General features: G+C 41.0%; 1 protein-coding gene across 12 annotated transcripts in view; it reads right to left on the reverse strand.

Moving 5' to 3' along the window:
* Positions 1-15,915: 15,915 nt before the first annotated feature.
* Positions 15,916-23,602, reverse strand: part of LOC141513565 (gametogenetin-binding protein 2) — a 169,480-nt gene continuing 161,793 nt past the window's right edge. For 10 of the 12 annotated variants that reach the window (XM_074223522.1, XM_074223518.1, XM_074223516.1 and 7 more), the window contains 8 exons: positions 22,981-23,190; positions 21,651-21,825; positions 19,769-19,963; positions 19,102-19,249; positions 18,831-18,956; positions 18,598-18,746; positions 17,976-18,224; positions 15,916-16,158 (listed from right to left, as the gene is read on the reverse strand). In XM_074223522.1, the coding sequence (XP_074079623.1) occupies positions 15,955-16,158; positions 17,976-18,224; positions 18,598-18,746; positions 18,831-18,956; positions 19,102-19,249; positions 19,769-19,963; positions 21,651-21,825; positions 22,981-23,190 (1,456 nt within the window). In that variant the 3' untranslated portion in view covers positions 15,916-15,954. The remainder of the gene's footprint in view (positions 16,159-17,975; positions 18,225-18,597; positions 18,747-18,830; positions 18,957-19,101; positions 19,250-19,768; positions 19,964-21,650; positions 21,826-22,980; positions 23,191-23,602) is intronic. The other 2 variants (XM_074223519.1, XM_074223517.1) reach the window with 1 other exon arrangement.

Below are 23,602 nucleotides of genomic sequence, written 5' to 3' on the forward strand. Positions count from 1 at the left end.
AGGAAACCAAAAATCTAAGGTGAGTGGTTAGGTGACTTGCCTGGGGTTACACAGTTAGTAAAGTTAGGATCTGAACCCAGATCTTCTAAATCCAATCACTACTACCATGATCCCTCTTAATTCTTCTTATCATCTGAGCAGCTCTGAGAGTCTACTCTGAGGAAGGAAACCTTTCCAGATTATGACTGGCTCAGAAACTCTGCCCCCCCCATCTTATTCATATCAATGCTATAAAAATACTGCTGCTGACACTGCAAAACAGTGGCACTGAACTATTCCTACATTATCATCCATTTCCACCATTCACCTGTTGATATTGATGATATGTCCATCATCTACACTCCTTTCCCTCATGGACTGGTATGCCTCCCGGGTACAGACACTGACAGCCAACACATTCACCTGCAGGTAAGGAGCAAGGGCGGGGGGAAGGAGAAGCTCAGTCAGGAATATGTTCAAGTTGGACGTCCAAGCTAAAATTGAATGAGCCTTAAGAGTGCTGAGGGAGGAGTAGGGGACTGTGACAACTATGGGTATTTTTAGTAAATGTTTTTCCTCCCAAGTCTTTTTAAAATCATTGAAAGTAGTGGATGGGGAAAAGGGAGATTTACTTTTCCCACATTTTTTTAAAATGTCAGATATGGTATTTTAACCTGAGCATTCCAGGCCCCAACTACTAATCTCTATTCATGGAGTCTCATAGCATTTTCTTCCCCACCCTTCACTTAAATGTATTTTTTACAAAAAAAACTAACAAGCAAGGAAACTGGGTGGTAACTTGCAAATGAAGACCTGAGATGTTTGGAGGCAGCTAGGTGGCACAGTGGATAGAGCGCTGGCCCTATAGTCAGGAGGACCTGAGTTCAAATCCAGCCTCAGACACTTAATTGCCTAGCTGTGTGACCTTGAGCAAGTCACTTAACCCCATTGCCTTAAAAAAAAATAAAAATTAAAAAAAAAATGTCTGTATTACATCCTGCCCTAACCCCTTCTCCAGCTGCTATTCATATCCAGAAAAAGAAAGGTCCTACACAAGATGGAAGAGAAGGGCAATAGATATAGCAAAAGATTGGTTCTTCTTTATCTCCATCTCTGTTTAACCCCCTCCTTCTGAAGTAGCATCCAAAATTAATTACTTATTGGTGATGAAAAGAACAAGAATCCTATTAGTGCCAAAGTCTATTATTACCTCCCTGCCCAGATCTACTACAAACAGTCCATTTTAGCTTCCAATCTATCATAACTTCCATACTACCAAAGGGCATCTCCTTTTAAATGCTGTGCTCTCAGAATTTCTGGTAGCACTAACTCTGTCCTTCCTTTCCACATAGTGTACCTGGCATCAGAATGAGGAACTCATAATAAACTTAATCTAAAAGTATCTTCCCCTAGTATCCTATTTCTCTCCCAATGGCCCCAATTTTCCATATCTCATGGTTTGGAAATTCCTGGGACATAGGTAAGGTGGGAATCCTAGGAAGATGTGAATCAAGGCAGTCAATAATCCCCAATGGGTTTGCCCACCCATTCATATAAGAGACATAGGTTGTCAGCTTCATCTTCCTTTTGGCTCCTACCCCAGCCTATCTATATGCTATCCCATTAACCCCAAGCTCCTGGTCTGATTACAAAACTGAATTAGCTTTGGGGGAGAGGAGCCCCAAGAAGCCCAAGAAATTTCCTTTCTGAGGGATATGGGAAATCTGGGACACTAATACATTGTTGGTGGAGCTATGAACTCAGCCAACCTTTCTGGAGAGTAATTTGGAATTACACCCAAAAGGCAACAAAAATGTCATACTCTTTGATCCAGCAATACCACTACTGGGTCTATACCCTGAAGAGATTATGAAAAAAAGGGTAAAAACATCACTTGTACAAAAATATTCATAGCAACCCTGCTTGTGGTGACAAAGAATTGGAAATTGAGTGAATGTCTTTCATTTGGGGAATGGCTTAATAAACTGTGGTATATGTATATCCTAGAATATTATTATTCTATTAGAAACCAGGAGGGATGAGAATTCAGGGACACCTGGCAGGATTTGCATGAACTGATGCTGAGCAAGATGAGTAGAACCAGAAGAACACCCTAAAAGCAACATGGGGGTGATGATCAACCTTAATGGACTTGCTTATTCTATCAGTGCAACAATCAGGCACAATCTTGGGGTATCTGCGATGGAGAATACCATCTGTATCCAGAGAAAGAATTGTGGAGTTTGAACAAGGACCAAAGACTATATTACTTTTCATTAAAACACAGACACACACACACACACACACACACACACACACACACACACACATTATTTTATTATGTAATTTTGCTATCTCTTATAAAAAAAAAAGAAATTTCCTTTCTGGGTTCTAAGAAATCCATACCCTTACTTGTCCTAGCAAAGTGGAGCACTTCCAGAATCTTCATTCTCCAAAGAAAATGGCAGATGAGGAACTGGCAGTGCTGTGTCCTCAACAGGCTCACTACCCATGGATAGAGATAAGCCTTTCACCACTTCTTCACATCTCTCCTCTCAGGGAGAGAGACAACTGACTAGGAAAAGATTAGATGTTTCTCCTTATCAAGTGTCAGACCTAAAGCCTCAGGAACAAAAACATAAAATGAACCTGCTTCAACTCTCAGTGACATAGGGAGATGAGGCACATATGTCAAAATGGGGGGCGGGGGGGATTGTAGCACTCTGCCCCTCTGAGACTTTGTACCCCTGTGCTCTGTACTGGGTTAACATAAAAATAAAATTAAAAAAAAAAAACAGAAAGTTAACCCCAGATCTAAGCAAAGAATGAATTCTGAGCAAGTCAAACTGATTCCAAAGGGAAAAGAATTTTAAATAATAGTAACAATGAATCACTAAATTGGGGACAAAGATCACCAGGAAGATGGTGAAAACAGTTGCCCTCAGAAAAGTGAGGGAGTGAGGACAGGCAGGAGAAGAATCACAAGACAATAGGGCTTGTCCCGAATCACATAGGGCTGGCTCAGAGAAAGTCTAATCTAGAAGCTATATCACCTAACTCCCAGGACTGTGCTATTTCCACTACACCAAACATGCTCCTGCTTGTCAACAGGAATGGAATAAAGGCTTGGGGGGGGGGGGGATTAATTCATATATAGCATTTAATCTTTCAAAGGACTTTCACATATATATTATCTTATTTGATATTTATGATAACACTATGACTTAAGAATGGTGCCCCTCTAGTAGAGCACTTTGGAAAACACAAGCATTACCAAGTGTTTGTTGAGATAAATTATTTTAAAGAAGAAGAAGCAGATACTCCTAAAGGTCATATGACTTAAGGTCATATAGCTAGCTACTGGCAGCAACTGGACAATAGAACAGAAAGCTCCTAATTCCTAGGCTGTTATATTTTCTGCTGGGCAGTAATATTTTCCCAGTTTGTAAACTCTGAAAAAAATAGATATACAGTTTAACCCCAGAGTCAAAAGGAAGCAGTAGGTTAAATATGATAGTTAAATGGAATGAGGGAATGAAGGGGATTCTTAAATCTCCTTCTGTAGAGAGACATATGACTTCACCAGCTTCATTTAGTAAAAGCTTGTCCTAGATCATGCCATCCAAGCAGTCAACTTCCACAGCATGCTCCATCCTCTGAGCAGGTGGATCTTCTTTCCCCCCCTGCCCCTTACAAAAGCCACAGCTCTCACATTCAACATATCCTTCCAACCATTGGTGTGGCCACTGAGTTCAGGCCGGGCCAGGCCAGCATTGTTGATACAGATATCCACACCATTATGCTGAGTTTGAACAACTGAGAACATGGATAGAATGTCTTCTTCTTGGGACAGGTCACATTTGTAGGGGACCAGAGTCCCAGGGTAGCCAGCACTCTGACACTCAGCAGCCAGTTTTCTGGGAATAAAGAGAAAAAATCTGGTCAAAGGACTAACAGATTTGAATGGCTAAGTTCTTTCCCTGTCAAGTCACAACTCTTTCACCCTACCCCTCCAATCAAAATCTAAAAAGATTACTTTTCAGTAGTCACCACCAAGTTCCCCCTAAACAACAGATGGTCCACAGCTTGGGTGATGAAGAGAGAGACAGAAGTGAAGTTGGGTCCTAGTGCTAGGCCTCCTATCTATAGAATGAAAAAAAGAATCTACCCAACCTCCAATTGTGAGGAGGAAGGATCCAGGATAGAAAATGTAGAGGTGGCAAGTATACCCAAGAAAAGAATAATGTCTACCTCCATCTAGAAATTCTCTTCTCCTGGCCAGCAGTCCACAACCTTCTTTCCTCCATTTTAGCCAAGAAAGTCACTGATAAGCCAGAACTTCTAATCCCTACCCTGACATGTTTGGAGCTACTCTTCCTACCTCCCAGAAAGGATCCAGGAACTGCCAGAACGGAACTTCCTCCTCACCTACCCTCCTCTTCCCACCCCTGGAAAAGGAAGGAATGCTATCCAGAAAGTTTGCTTTACATTTTTCACAAAATTTTAAATCAGGCAGGAGAGAGATATCCCTAGCCTGAGTTTTTCCCCTCCAACCATCCAGTGTCATGCCATTCCTAATCTTCCCTCCCCCAATAAGAAGTGTCAGGGGCCCTGGATATAATTCTCCCTCTTTTCTCCCCTTCAAGTTTTTTCCTTGGAATTATAAGGTAGGTGAGCTGGTATCATGAATGTGTCTCCTTTATGAGGCTTCCTGCAAGCTCATTTTCCCCCCAGGGAGAATATTGAGTATTTACTCTGAAGAGGGAAGAACTTCAGAAAAAGTAGGAAACACTGAAACATAGAAACGAGGGAGAAGGGCCAAGACAGAGAAAATAGAACCAGACAGACAAACAAAGAAAACCTCTAGGGCCCTGTGATAACTGCACAGAAACTGTCCACTCCACTGAGAAGCAGAAGCAAAAGGAAAACAATCTGGTAGCTGAGGGTGGGTAGTACCCATTCATTCTGGGTACCTGGGCCCTATGAAAGACATATGGGTGCTGGCTCTAATCCAGCTCAGCCATCTGCCAAGCTCCTGAGAGCTCCCTTCTTTTCCTACCAATAAAAGAACCTGTTAATACATAACTCCTATGGCTCAGAAGCAACTTCCATCTCCTAATCTGACCAGGTTCAGGAATCCCTTGCCAGAAAGGTAGGTCCCGGATAGCCCTATGAAGAAAGCAGGCACTGATTAAAAAAAAAAGCCACATCATAGGTGAAGAAGCAAGTGATTTGCAACAGCAAGTATGCTCTCTCCCTACCAATTCTCCTCCTCCAAATAAAATTCAAACGTGTAAGCCATCCTTCCTTCTCTAGGCTCATAAAGGGCAAGGCCAAAACCCTTCCCAACTTAGTACCCCAGACTTTAGCCCTGAAGGGTAAAGGAAGAAGTAGGGCCAAAATTCCCTCAGGATGAGTCTGGATGAAAGGGTCATGGAAATTCAATTCTCCTTATCATTTTCTTTCCATCACCCAACCTAGCCTTCTGTAACTCTCTCCAGAAATCTTAAATAATTTCATTTGTCTCTACCCAAAGGTATTATTTAGAGGTCAATGTGGTTAGACTTGGAGGCTTCTTGGAATTCAATGGTTTATGACTATTTTAGTGTCAAAGAGCAAGGGTACAAAGCAACTGGTTATAGATTAGTGAGGTCCATTTTTCTAGTGACCAGCCTGACCTTCTAGTCACCAGGCTACATTGCCCAGCCTGGGACTGAGCCCTGAGCTGCTAAGAGCTGGTTGGAATGGAGGAGGAAGAGGGTAAGGCAAAGGTTAGGTGGAGCCTGGTGACCTTGAGAATATCAGAGAAGCTTTAAAATGAATCACTAGTCCACTGTGTCTAAGGCCAAGGACTCTGCCCAAGAGAGTGATGACCTCCTTCCTCACAGTCACCCACCCATATTAAATGTCCTCTCCCCTTCCCAGATAAGAACTTTGATCACAGGATGAATGAATGATAAAGCCCTGCAGTCAAGCACTAGTCCATAGGCCCTGAAAGAAACCAGACCATGGTCCACCATAGAAATGTTCTCTGACCCTGAGTTCTGCTTTCTGGGTCCAGCTCCAATTTCTGAGCACTTCACATCTATCACCTCAACAGCCACCGAGCTCTGTTGGAGGTGGGGAATGATCCAGGAGTTCCTTGGGGTTTACATAGTTCAGCCTTAATTCAATACAAAATCACATTTGGAGCAGTGTAAATGCCAGACATATTCTTATCATCCTGGCTCCATAAAAGATAAATAAGCTATCATGGAGTCCATTGCACTTGGCCTAGGTCTGGAACAGCAAAACAAGTAATGAGTGAGGTGAACATCTGTTCTTCCCCTCATCTCCCACCAAATATCTGAAGGCTTTTTTCCTCTCTTCCTAACTTCCCAGTTGACTAATGTTCTCTTACCCTTTCCCTTCTCTCCTGCTCTAAATCCAGAGAAGGCAAGATATCTAGGTGAATGCTAGAAGTCAAGGATCCCATTAGTGTAGATGTCCTGGGGATAAGATCAATAGCATACTTGGAGGAGGTATCAGGTTTAGGAATAATCATTTTTTCAGGCAGCTTGGATAGCTTCACAGGGAGTTTCTAACCAATTCTAAGTCTGGTCATCCTACTCCCCCTAAGGTGTCCTGCTTCCCTCTTCAGGCTGGTGATGCTTATAGACTCCTCCTCAGAATCATCCTTGGCATACCCCAGCTCCTAAAAACTCCAAAATCGGTTCAGTTCTCCCAATTATGGGGCTCTCCTTCCCTGGAACCTCTGCCACCTCGGCCCCCAAACTTTCCACCACAGCCCTGCCCTTATCCAGACCCCCAACCCTAAATCCCTGGGATTATAACCCTCCCCTGCGCCACAAACCTCCCAAAGATCAGGACCCCCAACCCCGAAAGCTCAAGCCGACTGCTGTACCTCAGCTCCCCAACCTTACGGCCCAACAACACATATTTCCAGTAACACAATTAAAAACAGACTGCACGTGCACAACCTTTTATTGAATGGCTTGCCTTTCTCAAAGAGGCAGGGCAGGAGAAAAGCTGGAAGGTCCAACATTGTGTTTACTATTTTATATTAAATTATTCCCAAATTATTGAAAATTAAATTAAATTAAAAATATTCAAAAGCCCCTCCCCAAGTCTTCATGCTCATTTTCTCCACCCGCACAGGGGGGCCCAGACATCCGCCTCCTGGGCGAGCCCCGGCGCGTTCCGACCCGACACAAACACGCATCTCCTCGATCGCGGCGGCCCCCCCCAGCGCCCCCAAACGTGAAGCCCCGTGGCCAGCGCCCCCACCTCTTCCTCGGCCCGCGGTCGTCCTCAAGGCGCCCACCAAGCCTCTCCCCCAAGGCCACCCCAGGTCCTCGCGGCGCCCGGGGGCCGCCAGCCCGGGCGGGAAGTACCTCGATGTCGCCGACGGTGCGGGCGCACCCCACCACCTTCAGGCCCCGCCGCCCCAGGGCCCGGGCCACGGCGGCGCCGATGCCGCAGGAGGCCCCGTCACCAGCGCCAGGCGGCCCTGCCAGCGCTCCGTGCCGGGCGCGGCCCCGGGCTCCGCTCCCAGCGGCAGGGCCGCGGGCGGCGGCTTCAGCGGCTCCATGCTCCCGCTGCCCCGCCCCGCCCCCGCCTCCGGGCCCGCCCCCCGGCCCTCCGGGCCCGCCTCCGGACCTCCGGGCCCGCCCCTCCAGCCCTGCCTCCGGACCCGCCCCTCCAGCCCCGCCTCCGGGCCCGCCCCTCCAGCCCCGCCTCCGGGCCCGCCCCTCCAGCCCTGCCTCAGGCCCCGCCCCCGGCCCTCCGGGCCCGCCCCTCCAGCCCCGCCTCCCACCGTCTCCCGGACGGAAGGAGCGGCCCGTGGCGCGAGCGCCCCCCGCGGGCCGGAAGCCCCGCCTCCAGCCGCCGTCCTCGGCCCCGCCCCCTCCCGGCAGACCCCCGGGCGCGAGGAGGGGGGGCGTCGCCACTCTTGGAGGGCGCTCCGCCCGGCCTCGGCCCGCTACCGCGTCCGGGCACCTGGGCTTCTCAGGCCGCCTCCCGCGGCTCGGGGCGCGGGCCCGCCCCCGGGGGGACGACGGGCTGCGGCTGCGCGGAGATGGGAGGAGCCCGAGGGCCTGCGGGGAGCCGGGAAGTGACTTGGCCAAGGTCACGGCGGGCACCGCGCGGCCTCTCAGCCCGTGGACGCCAGCTGCCTTCACCCACCCCCAGCCACGACTCATTAGACATTCATTTAAGAAACAGCTGACGGTGCCGCGGCCGGGGAAGAGGCGGCAGTTCAAACCCGGGCACCACCTGGACAAATGGATCCGCCTGCCTCGGCTTCCTCTTCTGTAAAAGGGGGGCAGCAGCAACGGAACAGAACGACACCTCATCTGTTTTGCACCCCCATGGGACTATCCCCATCGGAATTTGAACACGGATCCCTGGGCTCCCAAGTGCAGTGGGCCGGGTGTCACTGCTGTGGGACAAGGGAGGAGAAAACGTTCTACAAAACGCCTCGCCACCTTCCTCTATCCCAGAAGCTGAGCACCCCTTACTAGGCATCTTCTTCCTCCGGGGATGGGGGGCCAGGGACAGCCAGCCCACTCTCCCTTTGAAGACCTTTAGAGAGAGTTTACCTGTAGTTCTAGGTTGGGGGAAGATGCATAGGAGGTGGGGAAAATAAAAGAGAAAAAAAATCTTCCTGGGCTTGAAATCTGGAGGAGAAAAGACTAATTGTCACCTCTCAGTTTTATCTGTAAAATGGAATAACTATAATACCTACTTCATGGGTTGTGCTTAAAGCTTTTTTTTTTAACATGAAAGTTCTCTTTTAAGTGTTAGCTATTAATCATAGGTTCCTCCTGAGGATGGGAGAAGGAATAAGAACTAGAAAAGAGGAAGGGAGCCCTACATCAAAATATTAGTTATGATATTTAGTATCTGTGTGACCTGGGCAAGTCACAGCCTTGCAGAGTCTTATTTTCTGTATAAAATGAGAGAGTTAGACTGGATGGTCTCTAGGGTCTCCAGAATCTGTGAACAGGAGTGCCCAACCCTTCCTTCTCTTCCTCTGTACACTTTTCTGCTAAGGTACTCAAAGTGCTTCTGACTTCATCCAGGAGAAGTTAACCAATGGCTAAAGGATGGTAGAAGCATCTGTCTCTACCCTTCTGGTTGACTAAAAGATCACTTCCCCAATCTTCACTAACAAGGAGGAAATCAGAAGCAAAGAAATCACTTTTGCATTGGTTTTAGGACCAGCAACCTCTCTCCTAAAATGACAGGGCTTTGTACATAGAACCAGGAAATTGTGCCACAAGGGAAACTAAGAAACAACAGATCTTTGGATTCCTAAGCTTGGGCTTGATCTGTTTATCCACCTCATTCCTTGTCTTCTCTTGTTTTAAGACTTCTTCCCCCCCCCCAAAAAAAAAAAACTTTTATATTTAGAAGGGAGAAAAGGACTAGAATGTTAAATTTGCATTCCAACTCTCAAAAATTCAAAAAGAGATGTTTGTTAATTTAGATTAGTATGAATGGTTGCTTATTCATTCAACAAACATTCCGAGTGAACCCACTGCAAGATTCAAGAGAGGAAGTGTTCAATGTATTGTGTGCTAAGCACAGAACAGATGCAACCTTTGGAATGTAGATGCCAGTAAAGAGATAATACACAGTATGTCACATGCATTAGAGAGTTGCAAAATGGGAGCTCCATGTCTAAGGTCAATATTGAAGGATCAGGGAAGGTTTTGTGGAAGTGATATTTGAGTTGAGCTTTAAAGAAAGAGAAACACTAAAGGCAAAGACAGGAGGGAATAAAGAAGGGAATTCCCATTGGAAGGGGATGGATGAGTGAATGAATTTGTAAAAAAAAAAAGTTATTTTCTATGTACCAATCTTTATTCTAGACATTGGGGGTATAAATACAAAAAAACAGCCTTATAATCAACAATGAGAGAAACATGTAGGGGAATGGTGGCTAGAGATGGGTCAGTTTGGTTCTGAATGTTGCTAGATGAGACAGACCATAGGGACAGTACCACCAATAACAGGGTTGATGAAGATTCAATTCAAATCCCACCTCCCAGAGTTGTCCCTAGGATAAAATGAAATATTTGTAAAATGTTTTGCAAACCTCAGAATGCTACTTCAGTGGTTCCATTTACACTGTATCATGTATGTACATAGTAACATATGTTTCCCTCCCCCACCCATCATGAGATCTTTGAGAGCAGGGACCATGTTCTTGATTTTCTTTGTATACTCAATAAATATCATAGTTCCTGATAGATAGCAACTGCTTTATGATGTCTGTTGACTGACTAATCATTCAGGATTTAGGATCCCAAGACCCAGAGAGGGTAGGAAAGAAAAGGGCATGCAGGCAGAGCTAGATGTTGATGAGGAGATGGCAAAAGTGATGACCTGAGAGAAGAGAATGAAGTGCAGCATTCCTGAAATAGTGCTTCCAAAGTAATCCAAAGACTGTGACCCCAAGGGGAGAAGTTCCTCCAGGGCATGGTCCCGGGTGTGGGCAGGTAGCCTGAGTTGGAGAAGGGACCTCAGAGGCCAAGGAATCAGTATAAATCAAATCTGGCCAAGAATTCTGTTTACAACTTTAACAAGGATTTTAGGAACTAAGGACTTAGGAGAAGATCTTTTACCTTTTTTTATAAATTTTTTTCCCTATAGACTTTATACTATTCCATTCCTAGGAATTCTGTTCCCTGCAGCTAAGCAGAATAAATCTTATCTGTCTTTCAATTTTAATGTCTCCTTCAAACTTCTTGAAGGAAAAAGTAAGGGTTCTTCCCTCTCTCAACCAGATCTTAATCTTTCCGGTTCTTCCTATGTATCCTTTTAAGACATGGTCTCAAAATCTATCATAATCAATAAGTAGTTATTGATTACCTTATATCGGCCAAGCCCTGAGTTTCTGCATGGGCTTGCAGAGACAAAAACCAGTTCTTCTCCTCAGAGTTTACATTCTATCTGGGGAAACAGCAGGTACACATGCTATCAGATACATATTTGTATACACATAACACACACAAATAGTAAATAGTAAACATAAATATAAAATCATTTCTGGACTTTTATGCAGGAAATTGGGGAGATCAGATAAGGTCCCATGTTTCTAAAGCAAAGAGGGAAGTTATTTTAGGCTCTGTGCAAAGCTTTGTAAAGAGATGGCACATATAATGTGTATGAAGAGCAATGAGTAGGTCAGTTTGGTAGAAATGTAGTATGTATGGAGGGGAATATGTAATAAGTCTAGAAAGAGAAACAGGAAATAAACTATGCAGGATCTCAAATGACAAAAGAGAGAAGTTAGATCTTATAGGCATTAAGGCGCCACTGGAGATTTTTTGGGCAGAGTAGCACTAGACATGTTTTATTACATTGGCATCTGTGTGGAGGATGAACTGGAAACTGAAATCAAACCTAAATTCTTATTCTTTTTTGTTCTTGTTCTTTTCCCCTTTTTTTTCTTTCAGCTTCTACACCCCCCCCCCCCACCTTGCAGGAAGCTAGGTAGGTGATGGTGTAGATAGAGTGCATAGTCCTAGAGTCAGGAAGACTTTAGTTCAAATTCATTCTCAGACATGTACTAGCTTTGGGACCCCTGGACCATTTAACCCCTGTTATCTGCAAAAATGGGGATAATAATAGTACTTATTTGTCAGGGTGGTTGTGAGGACCAAATGAAATATCAATTGTAAAGTGCTTAGCCTTTAGTAAATGATAATAAATGATAGCTATTGTTATTACTCCTGGTTCTGCAGTTTAGAGAAAACAAGTCTCCTTTAATAGCTCTTCAAATATTCGAAGATAGCTATTGCATCTTGCCTAAGCCTTCTCTACCCCAGGGTAAACATTTCAGTCCCTTCAACTGATCCCTGTATGACAAGGCCCTTCAGCATTCTGGGTGCTCTCCTCTAAACAGATTCTGTCTTAACAGTGTCCTTCTAAAACTGTAACTCCCAGAACTAATGATAATGCTTTAGATGGGATCTAAACAAAGAATACATGGAAGAATTACCTCTCTATACCTGAAAATTACACCCCTCTTAATACAGACCAAGATAGCATTGGCACTGTTGGCTGCTACATCACATTGCAAACCTAAATTGAGCTTGTAGTCCCTTAAAACCCCTAAGATCTTTTGTCAAAAGTAACTTCTGTCTATACTTGGCTTCCTATCTTCAACACGTAAAGTTTGGATTTTTTTTTTTAGGTTTTTTTTGCAAGGCATATGGGGTTAAGTGGCTTGCCCAAGGCCACACAGCTAGGTAATTATTAGGTGTCTGAGACCGGATTTGAACCCAGGTACTCCTGACTCCAGGATCAGTGCTTTATCCACTGCGCCACCTAGCCGCTCCTGGATATTTTTGTAGTATCTGTCTTTTGCATTTATCTACATTGAATTTCATCCTATTTAGTCGAGTGCTCTAGCCTGTCCAGATCCTTTTGGATTCTGTCATCCACTGTGGTAGCTCTGTGTCATCAGCATATCTCTCCTTCTGCCTTTATCCAAGTCACTGATGAAAATGTTAAATAGCTCATGGTCATGCATAAATCCCTAGAATACTCTCCTGGAGATCTTTTCCACATTGATACTGAATGGACAACCAATTCTGAATCCAGCTGACAATATAATTGTTTAATCCATATTTCTCCATAGGAATGAAGAAATTATAAATTGTTCTCTTCCCTTTTCTGGAACATTTACTCTTCTCCCACCTCTCACTTTCCATGTTCTTTCAGATAATCATATTGGCTGGGTCTTTTAGGACCCAGAATGGAGTTTTCCTGGGTCAGATAGTTTGAATGGTATATCAAGGGCAGCTGGGTGTTCTCTTACAATATACTTGGGTATCAATTATTTGTAAAGGTCATTCTGCTTTGAAAACACAAAGAATTGAATAGCTCTGCCTTGTACTGAAAGTTACTATCACCTCTCTATCCTAAGCAAAGGTCCTACTTCTTCAATCCTTTCTCTCCACATAGATAAAACCTACATGTTTGTTGCCCTTAGCTTCCTGCAGCAGCCTCAGTTCTGATAATGAATTTAGCATTCCTCACAGCAGCTGGGTGATCTACTGAATAGAACACTGTTCCAAATTTAGGAAGACCTGATTCAAATTCAGACTCAAGACTTACTGTGAGTCTCTGGGCAAATCATTTAACCTAACCTGTTTGCCTAAGTTTCATCTGCAAAATGGGGATAATAATAGTACCTACTTCCCAAGATACTGAGTTGTGAAGTCCAAATGAAAAACTAATTGTAAAGTACTTAGCACAGCACAGAAGTATTTATATTATTCCTGGTTCTATTGTCTAGAGACAAGTTGAGCATCAAATGAGATCACTGTAAAGACAGGGCCTGCCTTACAATAAGCACTACATAAATATTACCATCTTTATTATTATAAGAGAAGCCATCATTCCATTGTGATCAGCCCACATTTGGAAGTGTTCAGTTCTGCGTGCATTTCAGACTTCTCTCCTTTTCAGTGACACTAATCTCTCTTGGTTCTCTGGCTCCCTAAAGACTAATTCTCAGGCTATTTTGCTTAACTGTGCTCCATGGCTTTTCCCTTACTCTAGGTCTATTCTCTTTCTGCACCTTTTATTTTTGTGATCCTATGCATTCCAACAAGTTCACACACGTATTATCCCCTATCTACATATCCAATTGACTATACCCTATGTATACCATCCATCTCATGTACCTCTCAAAAGAACAAACTACAGAATGGGATCTTTGACAGAAAGAGGAGATCTAGTTCTAAGAGTTCTGTCTTATTAAGGAAGGATTGGAGAGGAGACAACAGACCTGTTAAGATATGGTAGAGATCTAAGTGGGTGTGGTGAGAACATAGGGAAGCTACCAGGACTTTGTCACTGGGAATGATAAGGAGAATTCAAAGATCGAAGGGCTGTAAACATGGGAGACTGAGTAAAATGGTGGAACTACAGAAAAATACCAAAGTTAAGAAGTTTATGGGAAAAGGAAAATTCAGTTTTGGACAAGTTGAATTTGGGGTATTAAGAGGGACATCCACATAAGGAGCTGTACTGTGGAGAACATGGACTTGAGTGCCCAGGGCAGTGTGTGTGCGTGTATCAAGGTATCCACAAATTCTAAAATATTTAACAATACTATAGACACTTTGCAATTTACAAAACGTTTTAAAACATTTTCTCCTTTTCACAATTTCATGAATTACACAGGCAGAAACCCTTCCCCCCTGAGGCAACAGGCTAGGGAAATTAAATGTCTTGCCCAGTCACAGGGCTAGTGACTTGAGTCAGGCATAAAACAACTCAGATCTGTAAAAAAAATATAGCAAATGATCCTTCTCCCTCAAGGAATAGTATGCAGGGAAGTAAATGTAGGTCTAATAGTGGAAAAAAGCACAAAAATAGGAATTATAGGCCTGGTTCTTTAACTATAACTAGCCACATGACCTCCAGCAAGTCATTAAAAGTCTCCCAGGCCTCACATTTCCCAGTCTATAAAATGAGAGTTCATCTTCCCATCTATATCAGCTCTTTCAGCTCAATTTTAGATGCTGGACTTCAGCCAAATTTCCTCTCCAGGACAATGAGGATACAGAAGGCAATAGTCATTATTAGAGCTTCAAGGCAGAGGGAAAAGGAGCCAAAAGAGAATCATGGGCTCCATTTAACTTCTGCTCTAGATTGTGGGCTTTAACCGAAAACACATTTTAGGAACCACAAAAAGACAATTACACAGAGTCTGTCATCTCCATTTGAAGTCTGTATATCAGATTCATCCCATTCCTTCCTAGTGTATTTTATTACTGATAATTATCTCCTGGTATTGTTCAGTGTACTGTATGTACAATATCAGATCAAAAAAAACACCCAAGTGCCTGTGTTTACTCAGCTACTAACTCAGATTTTTACATGGAGAAGTGCAAAGCTGGCAGCTAAATGCCTCTCCTTAGGGACTATCTTTCTCTTCCTTCAATACTTACACAGACAGCCTGTGACAGCAATAAGCTGTAATACCATAGTAACTTTATTGTTAGAAACCAGATAAGGCTGAACATGCATTTATGCAGACTTCAGTGTATTTATAACTACTCAGTGCAACTCCTGATCCTAGGCTTTAAAGGGCAATTAATTGCCCTATTAGGCAATCCTTGATTGAAAGTCTGCCAAGTTTTGTTCTTATGGGTCAAAATGAATCTTTGAATTTAAGAAGTACTAGGGTACTATATTAGTAAGAAGAGCAAGTGAAGTATGCAGGAAAATTAGGGAAAATTAAAAGGAATCCCAGTGGATCTTTTAAAAAAAGGTATTAAAAACTGTCTTATAAATCAACTAGACACAGGATAAGCAATCAAGGGAAGGATTTATTCTTTTGTTGAAATCTAGGAGTAACTTTTCTATGAATGCTCATTGAAGAGGGATTTTCCTCTTCATCTCCCCCATAGAAACAACCTGAGCTACCAAGTTGGATGACTGACAAACTAAACATGGAAATACTATTATCACATTAAGTAGAAACATGTAGACCAAATTGTACTATGCGTATTAATAAATATTCTTTATTTTTAAATTTTGCACATTGCGCTTTAACATATTACATCCAAACATTTTTTGCAAGTGGATGTCTACTTTGTAAAACCTTATATTCAGCTCATCATTTCTGTACAGAATTATAAGTACAACATTACTTTTGCCACTAAGTTGCTTTTTTAAGTCTCACAGTAAGAGAAACATTTAATGAAAAGAGATGGCTTAAATTATAAGGCAGGCTTGCACAGCTACTCAACTAAACATACAAGCCTGAAGAAAGAACAAATTAATGAAGTTACCTCCACCAAAGTCCCCGAAAACAAAAAGAGAAAAGAATCACATTGATTTAAGATAAAATTCTGCCAAAAGTCACTAAATTAAAGAGTTTTTGAAAGAGAAGGCGCAGTAGTCATCTTGAGTGTTTCAATGAAAGACAGAGCTATTTTATTTATTTTAGTTTGCTCCGGCCGTTGTCAACCAGCCACTACAAATGGGCCTCTTGTGATCATTTAAGCGGCAGTATTTATTAAATTTCTCCTTCAGATGTTGTCGGTACTGTTCTCTATTGCTGTAGAAAGACTGGTTGTTTGCCATAAATGACTGTATTTCATCTTGTGAGATAAAGATTTCCTCATCTGAAGTACATTCAGACTCATCCTGCAAAGGAAAGTAACTGGTAACTAAGACTTGTAAAACAGAAAATGTCTGAGCGACAATATAGGAAATGCTGACAGAATGGGGGAAAAAATAAAATCCAGGCTTTTAAAGTTTAAGTTCAGTTACTATCCAAAAGTTTCAAATACAAATCCTTTTAAATGTTTAAAAAATATTTAGCAAAATATCTAGCAAAATAAGCAATATCTATATTACCACTGGCTTTAGAAGAGAATAATGAATGAATAACTATAATAATGTTAACAACAGCAACGGCAACCTGGAGTTGACTAGAGGGCTGGTTTGAAAGCCAGAAAGCCTAGGTTCCAGTCTCACACATAAAGCAAGCTATATATCCCCTGGCCAAGTCACAAACTCTCTTAGTGCCCCAGGCAATTCCCTAAGATAAGTGGCAGAGTAGATGCTGACCTGCATTGGTAGAATATTTTTTCTCTCTCAGAACTCCCTATACTAAGGAATTCACAAGTCTCATGCAAGAATAGTAAAAATAAGTCTAACAAGTAATTTGGGGGTGGCTAGGTGGCGCAGTGGATACAGCACCGGCCCTGGAGTCAGGAGTACCTGAGTTCAAATCCGGCCTCACACACTTAATAATGACCTAGCTGTGTGGCCTTGGGCAAGTCACTTAACCCCACTGCCTTGCAAAAACACTAAAAAAAAAAATGAAATAGACAAGTAATTTGAAATTCTACCCTTGTTTGATTTAGGCTCAAATTCCTTATATCTTTACCTGAAAGCATCAACTAACTAAAAAGTATTCCAAGTACTGTCAACTATGGAATAATTTCTAATAGGAACAGTTAAGTGCTGCACTTGGGAGTCAGAAAGACTTTCCTGAGTTCAAATCTGGCCTGAGACACTTACTAGCTATGACATCTGTCAAACGAGTTGGAGAAGGACATGGCAAACCCACTCCAGTATTTCTGCCAAAAAAATCCAAAAATGGGGTGAAAGAAAGAACTAAACAACAAATCTCTTACAGAATATTTATGTGCCAGCTTCTTTGAGAAACAAAATTCAGCCTTATAAGCCCACTAAGAATTCCATTACAAAGGAGGCAGCTAGGTGGCACAGTGGATAGAGCACTCACCCTGGAGTTAGGAGGACCTGGGTTCAGATATGACCTCAGACACTTACTAATTGCCTAGCTGTGTGACCTTGGGCAAGTCATTCTTAACCCCATTGCCTTAAATTAAAAAAAATAAAAAATAAAGAATTCCATTATAAGATCTGACTCCTCAGTACCACACAGAGAGTCCTAATCATTCTTAACAATATCACAGTCTTCATATTATGAACTGGGTTATTTGAGAGTAGGTACAATTTGTCTGTAGTCTTGGCTCTGCTGTGTTCCTTCATGGCATAAAATAGAGGACTGTCACATCCTACTTAGGCAGGAAGAATAGCTCCCATAAAATAACAGCAGAAATCAAGTTTCAAGGATGATGATTCTAAACAGCACTTAACAGAAGTACACTGTAAAGTTAACTTTTTGCCAGGGCTTGAAATTGGGATTTTATAACTACAAAGGTTCATTCTTAAATCCCAACAACTCTTCCAATCTGCTTGAGAGAGGTGGGGATGGGAAGATAACCCAGCTTCTCACTTAGACACTAAGCTTTAAGAAGCAAAAAAGGGGGTGCTCTATAGTAGCTTATGCCTCTTCTAAAGCAAAATTGAACTGTAGACCTTAAAAAACCCTAAAGGCATAGATAATCTTTATTCCATCCATCTCTCCAAGCATTAGTTCTCCCATAAGTTTGCAGACTATATACTATCCAAAACATGAAGATACTTACAAGGAGTTCAACTAAGCTCTTGGCACCTTTTCCAGAGTCAGGACCGAGTGATGCTTCTGCAGGTTCTGCAAATTGTGGTACGTTTTTCCTATGTTCAAACCAAGGCAGTGGCTGCCCACCCTTTTCAGAGCTGCAGCAGTTTTCAGCATGCGAATCTTTGGTCTTGTCACGATGAAACACTGTGTGCACGGTATTTCCTGAGGTCTCTCGATTACTGGGATCTGTAATACAGCTTCCAAGCTTTTGGATCTGAAATCACAGTAAATTTAATTACAATTCGAGACAGAAAACTCCTCGACAAATCTGTGAAAAGAGTATTTAAGGAAAGAGAGATTATGAGAAAAATGACTAAGTTCAGTACTTTGAAATGGGATCTAATACCTAGGTGAGCTCTAAAAGACAAAGACAACTGACATGACAAAAGAACACAAAGAAAATACAAGTCACAGCAATTCCTTAAGTGCCTCAGGAAGTTAGAAAATAAATATACTGTAGAGTTTTGTTTTGCTTTATGATTCTTCCAAGTTATTTTTCAAGTTATTGCTTTAGATGCTATGAATTGTATAAAATAAATAATAAAGATGAAAAATGATTCTTGTTATAGCCAAGTTATGAAACCTACATGCTCATCACACTTCAACGTTTTGCTTTTCTTTTTCTTCTTTTTGTTTTTTCCTTTTGTGTTATTCTCTTCAGAATTAGCCCAACACTCCACACAGCTATCGCCATCCTCCTCTTTGTCATCACAGTGATGAACACAGGAATCATCACCTGAAAGAGGGAATACTCTTTCAATTGTACTTTTAAAGAAAAGCTGCTACTATAATAGAAACAAACAGTTCATCCTGAACCTACCATGTTCATCATGGTTACAAATGCCTTCAGTGCAGGCTACATCTGAGCCCTCCCGAGAACCTGTCTCACTCCCTTCCATGCTAGATGAGTATCCACAATCACTACCATTACAGTGCGGAGATAAACCTGAGAATAAACCAGAGGTTACAGTATAATTTGTACTTGTATTTAACATAATTTTTTCACAACTATGTGACTTAGAAATTCTATGATTTTCTTTCATCTAAAGATAAATCAGGACAAACTTTAAGAATACGTGCCAAGCGCTCACCTTTTTTTATTTTAGGAGACCCCAATAGATTGCCACTACTTGGACAGGTACACGAAGTGTTTTCATTGGTAACAATTACTTCTACGCAGTTACCACCTTCTTCTGTACTGCCACAGGCTTTGCAGCTGTTTTCTACAAAGCCTGTCTCCTTAAAAGATATCAAGGCACAAATGTTTATATGACACACTTAAATTATTTCCTTAGCACTTATAATACAGACACAACAGGGGGAAAACAGCTTATGATATCATAGAATATTCAACTAATAACTTATGTCCCAAAATGTACAGTTGTGAGTTAATGTTTACAAAAAGATACATTCTAGAATTTGATAGATTCAAGACTTAACAAGTTCCAACACAGGATTTTTACTGTATCCCATCATTGTAGAGTGGGCTGACTAATACTAACTAATACTACAACTCATTTTCTCTTTAAAGTAAAAGAATTCAAGTCTACAAAACAAAAAGATGTTACATTTCTTGTCCTAACTCAGCCCTACTACTACTTAATTTGGTAATAAATCAATACAAACTTCAAAACCCAGAGAAAAGTTAAAAAACTAATGTTTCAATAAGAAAAACTCAAAAACCAAATTAGTCGTACAGGAAGATGCTTCACTTAGGAATTTTTGGTACAGACTACTCATGAATTGATTCAAAATTACCTTTTCTTGGCTTATTTCCTTTTCATCTGCTGTTTGCAAAGGGGCAGGAATGTCACACACACACTTATTTTTCCGCCTATTCTTCCTTTTTTGACGCTTCTTTTCTTGCTTGAGTTCTCGTACTCTTTCTTCTTCTGAGAACTCTTCACAGAGTTGTTCTAATCGGCTAATACCCTGTACTTTCTCCACAGCCATCTGTTTGGAAAAAATAAAAGATTATGCCCTTGAATAATTTTTTACTCTAATCGACAAATTAAGATGTTATCAGATAAAACATAATAATGTATTTTGAAAATTAGCTTCCATTAAAGATTTTATAAACTTTCCAAGATTACCTCCCCCCCCCAATTTTTTAAAAATTCACTTAAGGCAATGGGGTTAAATGACTTGCCCAAAGTCACACAGCTAGGAAATTATTAAATGTCTGAGGCCACATTTGAACTCAGGTCCTCCTGACTCCAGGGCTGGTGCTCTAATCACTGTGCCACTTAACTGCCCCCAAAAGACTGCCAATCTTGAAATACAGTGGGGGAAAAAAGTAATGTAATTTGACAGTATATTCCACCCCCCCCCCAATACAATCTCATTTTAGCCAATAATATTTTAACATTTCAATGTTTCAAGATACCAAAATAAATATAATTATATCTCAATTTACTTAAAACAGGTTCTATGTTTTAAAGATAAATTCTGTTAAAAGCTCTAGTTTCTGAAGATATAAAAGGGAAAGAGTAAGACAGAGAATAAGTGACAAATTAAATACAAAACAAGTTGAAGAAGGGTATGATAAAACCACTCCAGTATCTATCTTTGCCAAGAAAATCTCAAATGGAATTGAACACAACTTAAACAACTGAACAACAGCAACAAAAGGTCAAGTCCTAAGATATACCACCAAAGGGATATTAAATACTTAAATTTATTTTTCTCAAAGAATAACTGAAAACTTTTGACCAAAGGTTTTGGAACTGCTTTCCATATCTAATAATATTGAAACAAACTGGGGTCTACAAACTAGTGACTGTGTTCCAAAAGGTTAAATTAAATAATATTAAAGCTATGGGGCGGCTAGGTGGTGTGCAGTGCATAAAGCACCCGCCCTGGAGTCAGGAGTACCTGAGTTCAAATCTGGCCTCAGACACTTAATAATTATCTAGCTGTGTAGCCTTGCGCAAGCCACTTAACCCCACTGCCTTACAAAAACTAAAAAAAAAAAAATAAATAATAATAATAATAATAATATTAAAGCTAAAAAGATGTTAAAGATTATTTAAAAAGTATTAGGGGGAAGTAGAAGATAAAGACTCTGTGTCTAATAGGGAAAAAAACCAAAAGGAACTATGACAGAGAAAGTTAAATGATAAAACAGTAGAAATTTTAAGTAAAATATACTTAAGGTTTTATTATATATGCTTTTAGACAGCTGTGTATATTGTAATCTTTTTATTAGTTCTCTCATAACATCTTGTTAAGTAATCACTACTCTCCATTTTTGTAGAATAGGAAGACAAGCATAAAAAAAGTAACAGATAAATCAGAAAAAGGAAAAATTAGGTCTCCCCACCCTTAAAAGACCAAACTTTCCTATGATGTCTACCTGCCACAAATGCTAAGAGAGGAAAATCAACTGGTTTCCCAGTTTAAGATGTAGTCCACTCTTTTTTTTTTTTTGCAAGGCAAATGGGGTTACGTGGCTTGCCCAAGGCCACACAGCTAGGTAATTATTAAGTGTCTGAGGCCGAATTTGAACCCAAGTACTCCTGACTCCAAGGCCGGTGCTTTATCCACTATGCCACCTAGCCACCCCACTAGGCCACCTAGCTGCCCCGTAGTCCACTCTTGATCAAACACTCTCAGGAAATGAAATAGCTCCCCTCCATACCTCAAAACTCTTGCGTAGAGCATCAACACCAAGATAGAAAAGCATCTGCCATGTCTGCTCTTCAGCCCGTAGTTTTTGCCAGATTCGATGCAGTCGTTCATAAAGATGAATACCCAGGCAGGTCAAAACTTCTTCTTGGGCTATGTCTATTGTCTTAGCATGCCTTTCCCTTCGCCTATAAAGCATTAAAAAAAAAAAAAAGGCAGTGACTTTCCAACAAATCTAGCACATTAATGCTTTTTGTGTAATCAAGTTTATACTTTATAACATAACCTGAACATTAATATGTAGTAAGAAAAGCTAAGTATCTATAAAATATACACAGATGTGTATATCTATGCATATGTAAAACATACATGCATGTCTGTGATATCAAAGACACAGAAACACACATGTGAGACTTAAATCTTACTACAGCTAAAAAAGGATGGTAATTCAGGAACTGGCACTTGAAAGTTATAGCAACAGAATGCTATGCAATAATTAGAACTTTGGAATTACCCAGTCAAATACAGCTCAGTGCTTTTTTGTTTTTGCTAATGACAAAAAACCTGGAACTTTTCAAAGAAATGGAACATTAAGGAAGCAGGAAGTTAAGGATAAGCTCTAAATTATTCAGCTATATCTCTTATAGAAGAGAAGTGATCCTAAAATGAGAAACTAGTTCACCCACACACAAAATGATGTTAAGAATGTGCTCAATTAAAACAAGTGACCAACTTTATATTTTCTAATTTTGTTTTCATAATACCTGGCCAAAGATCACATTTAGTTTGGAAGTTTTGTTTTTCTTTAAATTTAAAATAGCATGCACAGTTCATGAATTGCTTACCTTAAAAACAGAGCAATTCTATCCAAAGTGCTGACACCCTGCTGCCAAGCCCATAATCTTGAGCAACATTAGCAAAAGTGGTTTTTCCATAAAACTATTGGAGGCCCATTTACAGCAATTACCCAAACTAAAGTTTTACAATTCCACATGAATGGAAAAGTCACTTTTAGATCATTTCAACTGAAAAAAATGACATTCATATAACAAAAAAATGTCCATCTCCTTTTGATCCAACTTGGAGCATGGAACTGAACCAATAGTCACAAACCATTTTCTTCCTATTTTTTAGTCATAAAGAAATATATATTTCTGTATCAACAGACAGAACCAAGAGAACATGTATTATGAAGGCTGACTTCAAAACATAGGCTTTATATCTAAGCATATGTAATGAGGCAAAGGTGCAGAAGAGATTTATTTACAAGGCTTAGAAACAAACTTTCGGTAATAAAATAAAGAAGCAAAGCGCTAGATAGCCCATTCTAGCAAATTACATACTCATACCCTCCTGCGAACTCTGGCTCAGCTCGACCCAACAGATGTGCAATGAAATCTGTTTCACAGCATACATGTATGTGTCGTTCATGTGGACAGCACCGCAAGCCTTCATATAGTGCAGCACAATAACCCTTCTCTTTGCTGCAATCAAGCTCACCAATAAGAATATTGTATGCTCGAAGTACTTTATTTTTGCAGTCAGTACAAAACCTAGTAAAAATTTAAAAAGGCAAGCAGTCAAAATAAGAATTGGCTATGATGTAGACTCAAAAGAATGTTAGTACTGGAAGAGATCTTAAGAGATCATTTAGTCCAATTCCCTTATTTTACAAATGAGAAAACTGAGGCTAAGAAAAGGCAACTTGCCCAAAGAAACAGAGCTAGTGATAGAGTAGGGACTAGAACCCAGGTCTCCTGAATTCCGCCCAGTACAGGGTTCTACTACTTCACTCTGCCTCATTTAGTAGATTAGCATAATGATGAAGACATTTTTCTCAATCTACATCATTAAGCAAGCCTCCAGGAATACATTGAACAGATGAATTTTAGTTTCCATTAAAATATGCAATTTAATGTAACAAACAGTTTGAAATTTTCTAAAAGGTTTTAAAATTTTATTTTA

Source organism: Macrotis lagotis, chromosome 2 (assembly GCF_037893015.1).
Source record: "Macrotis lagotis isolate mMagLag1 chromosome 2, bilby.v1.9.chrom.fasta, whole genome shotgun sequence".
Lineage (NCBI taxonomy): Eukaryota > Metazoa > Chordata > Mammalia > Peramelemorphia > Peramelidae > Macrotis > Macrotis lagotis.